Here is a 1,208-nt window from a genome sequence, read left to right as displayed (position 1 = left end):
TCCTCTCGGGGGAAGACGCACCCCGTGGCGCCTTGAAGGGGCTCCAGCGCTGCTCTGGCGCCGCGCCGTGTGCCGGGATGGCCGGCAGTGTCAGGTCGGCGCTGGGCACGGCCGCTGCACCGGGAAGGGGTTCAATGGCAGGTGGAGGGTCCGGAGGCTCCTGCTTGATGGGGCGGCTGCCAAAACAGTTCTGTGCAAAGGACGGTGCCTCCTCTGAGCCTGGGTTAGTCCTGTGTGCCCCGGTAGCCGTCGCTTTCTGCTGGCTGGCGTAGCGGTTGGCCCGCTCGTAGGTGCGCTGGTGGTGGTTCTTGCTCCGCATGCCATGCGGGACGGGCTCAGGGAAGTTGGTGTTCCCGTAGGTGTGGTTGAGGTTCTCCTGCAGCACCGAGACGTCGGGTTTCTTCTCGTAGCCATTGCTCACCCAGGTGCTCCCACCCCGCTCGGGCGCCCCGTAGTTGAGGAACTGCGAGGGGAACACGTGGTTGCTGGAAAAGCCGTAATACCCGAAGGAGGGAAGCGCGAACTTGGAGTGAAACCCGTTCACGGAAGGCAGATTGGGCTGTGCATAGTAGGAATGGTAAGAGTAAACACTGTTCATGCTGTAGGGGTCGGAGGGCCGGCAGCTGCCCAGCACCGAGTAGCTCTCCACCACCGCGTTGCCGTTGTACTTGAAGGCGTTGTAATGGCTCTGGGGTTCCACCTTGATGGAAGGTTTCAGTGGCTGCGGGGGGATCCCGCTTTTCAAGGCCATACCTGCGGGACAGCACACACAGCCCCTGTGACCCGCCGGCCGAGGGAGCCACCGGAGGGGAGCGACAACCCTGAAACACTTGGCCAGGCTCAGGAATTCCACAGAGCACAGAGGTTGGGGTTGGCACCCATGCTGAGCGCTGCAGAGAGAGCTCCCACCGCTCCACGGCACAGGGAAAAACCCAGGTGCCATGGAAAAGTCATCCATGCCATCTGGATAGGCAGGACAACTGGGGACTTGGTGGCTCAAGAAGGAGCATCCCAAATTAGGGGGGAGCGCCCCGAAAACCCCACCGGGCTCCCGCTCTCCACCTCAACACACCAGCCCATCCAATCATATCCCAATCCCCTCACACGCTTCCCGGCCGGCTTGGGGGTGGCAGGACCTCACCTGTGCCCCTGTTACCTGCGTTTGGCTGGAGCGTGGGGAGCTCCAGCACTTCCTGCTTGATCTTCTC

At 62.6% G+C, this 1,208-nt stretch overlaps 1 protein-coding gene across 1 annotated transcript in view; it reads right to left on the bottom strand.

Annotated features, from left to right (window-relative positions):
* Positions 1 to 1,208, bottom strand: part of TET3 (tet methylcytosine dioxygenase 3) — a 30,450-nt gene that overhangs the window by 3,882 nt on the left and 25,360 nt on the right. Inside the window, exon 9 of the mRNA XM_029964562.1 lies at positions 22 to 883. Within this exon, the coding sequence (XP_029820422.1) occupies positions 22 to 883 (862 nt within the window). The remainder of the gene's footprint in view (positions 1 to 21; positions 884 to 1,208) is intronic.

Source organism: Manacus vitellinus, unplaced genomic scaffold (assembly GCF_001715985.3).
Source record: "Manacus vitellinus isolate BGI_N305 unplaced genomic scaffold, ASM171598v3 scaffold_74_pilon, whole genome shotgun sequence".
In the NCBI taxonomy this organism is placed as follows: domain Eukaryota; kingdom Metazoa; phylum Chordata; class Aves; order Passeriformes; family Pipridae; genus Manacus; species Manacus vitellinus.
This window is presented reverse-complemented; position numbering and strand designations above follow the sequence as displayed.